The 2,318-nt window shown below is 45.4% G+C and overlaps 1 protein-coding gene across 14 annotated transcripts in view; it reads left to right on the top strand.

Annotated features, from left to right (window-relative positions):
- The window catches only part of nfixb (nuclear factor I/Xb), a 153,376-nt gene that overhangs the window by 124,895 nt on the left and 26,163 nt on the right, over positions 1–2,318 (top strand). For all 14 annotated transcript variants that reach the window (XM_017040351.2, XM_008330640.3, XM_008330641.3 and 11 more), the window contains 2 exons: positions 113–178; positions 1,508–1,582. In XM_017040351.2, the coding sequence (XP_016895840.1) occupies positions 113–178; positions 1,508–1,582 (141 nt within the window). The remainder of the gene's footprint in view (positions 1–112; positions 179–1,507; positions 1,583–2,318) is intronic.

Consider the following 2,318-nt stretch of genomic DNA (forward strand, 5'->3'; position numbering starts at 1 on the left):
ATTTTCCCAGTTAGTTCCGGGAGAGTTCTGGAGCTGATGTTGTCGCTCGTCCAGACACTCGTCCACCTGACTGACCGTCTCTCGCTCTGTGTGTTTTTTTTCTGTCTTCCAGAACAATCAGGACAATCAGACAACTCAAACCAGCAGGGGGAAACAGACGTCAAGCCCCCGCCAAACGGTGAGTTTTACGACTCTGCCCCCGACGCACTCGGACAAGAGTGTAAAAATGTTTTACATACCTGAGTCCACATGCAGTCGGAGCTGAGGAGACGCTAACACACGTCTGCGTACAGTATATACACCCCCACCCCCCTCCACTCCCCAACTGGCCTCTGTGTGTGTGTGTGGCTCTGAGTTTATTATGGTAAGCAGAGCTGATGGTACTGTAGCGTTGGGGTTGTGGCGGGCCACTCATAAATCACACTGACGTTATTGGAAGATGGGAACCACATGGCCGCTGCTGAGCGGAGCGCAGCTCTGACCTCATACGCTGTCCTCGCTGTGGTTAACCCCGGCCCGGGACGGAAAGGAGGAGGAGGAGGAGAGATGAAGAACAGGAGGAAAACAACGGATTGGGTTAAAAAGAGAGGGAGAAGGAGAAGAGGAATGATCGAGGTGATTAAGGAGGGATGAAATGAAGGAGGAAAGGAGTCAGAGTTGATCCAGGATAAAGGAAGATGAAAGTCTCCCTGGATGAAATCAAATTATTTACAATAGAGTGAAAACAACTTTTCTCCAGTCTGGTCTTCATCAGTGTCATGTTTGTGAAGCCAGAACGACTGTTCATGAACACACACACACACACACACACACACGTCTCCCCTTCGTCAGATTAGTGTAACATCGATTTGTAACCTTAACTAAACAGGAAGTCAGGTGGCGCTAAACGTCAACGACAACTAACTCTGGCAGGGACAGAAGTCCAATCAGAGCTGATCTCATCATGTGAACTAATGAGGGCGAGAGCCAATCAGAGCTCTGCGTGTTAGCTAGGGGGCGGGACCTTTGATGGAGACGCAGCAGTAGAATAAACAATAAATGGTTAATTAGTGACTGGAACATGTCTGGTGGAACTATTTCAGTCCTGACGTTAGTGAGAACAAGACTCTACGTTAACGAAATAATTACGATCTTCCTTTGACTAAAACTTAGTTCTATTGACAGTGAGAATTCACTCAGTTTTCCACTGTTCGTTCTGATCAGGGAATTATTTTTTATATTTTTTCCCTTCAAGGATTAAAGACAAATAGTAGTCTGGGGATGTAATCACAGAAAGTGCACACAGAGGGACCATAATGCATTGCACAGTGTCAGGTGGACGTCTCCACGTGGACGTTTTTCTGCCTGTTTCCACACATTTGTCAGTCTGAGTCTGAGTGAACGGCACGGACGGGTCCAAACCTCAGATCGGTTCTGTCCCTGAAAACACATGTTGTCCAACGTGTGTATTGTGTGTGTGTGTGTACACACACCCGTAACCTGACCCACGATTTGATCTCTCTCTCAGGCCACTTGAGTTTCCAGGACTGCTTTGTGACTTCGGGGGTGTGGAACGTGGCCGAGCTGGTCCGTGTGTCCCAGAGTGAGTAACCACCACAAATGTCATTTTCTTGTTAAACTGGATCAAATTAATCTGTTCATTGTTGTCTTCATGAGCGCCCCCCCCCCAACAAAACCTCAGAGTGACACTGTCCCTGAATGGTTTTGTCTTGTCCACAAACCACAAATATTCTGTTTATTGTCAACGAAACCAGAAAATATTCACAGTCACTTTATATTTTCTGTCTTTATTTCACTACGTTTTACTACAAATACACGATCACATGTATGGTATAGGTTTTATTGTTGATGTTAGCTGCGTTTTTTTGACTTAAATTTGGTCCTGACTACAAGTTTTTACCTTCTTATTTTTTTGTATTTTTCTCCCTTCCTTCATATCTATTAGTGTAAGATAAGCCCAGTAGGTGGCAGCATTGCAACTCACAGGATACAGATTTGCTCGGAAAGTTAAAAGACGTAGAACATCAGTCATCACTGATCGCAGGTCAAACATTACAGGTGTACTTAGCTCCCCCTATAGTCGAGGCAGTGGAGCTGCGTGCTTGATGCTAACAGACACTAAAACATCGTAATAACTTCATAATAAATCCAACAAGGTGTTTCTCTAGGTTTTTAGAACTTTTTCTTTTTTTTTTTTCATTGTCCAAACACGTCAGCTAATATTCGTCTCCGTCTTTTTCTTTGTTTGCACCTTAGCTCCGGTGGCTACGGCTAACGGGCCCAACCCTTCCCCCTTCCCACCGGACAGTCCCCGCTAC

This window comes from Cynoglossus semilaevis, chromosome 17 (genome assembly GCF_000523025.1).
Source record: "Cynoglossus semilaevis isolate Cse_v1.0 chromosome 17, Cse_v1.0, whole genome shotgun sequence".
NCBI lineage: Eukaryota > Metazoa > Chordata > Actinopteri > Pleuronectiformes > Cynoglossidae > Cynoglossus > Cynoglossus semilaevis.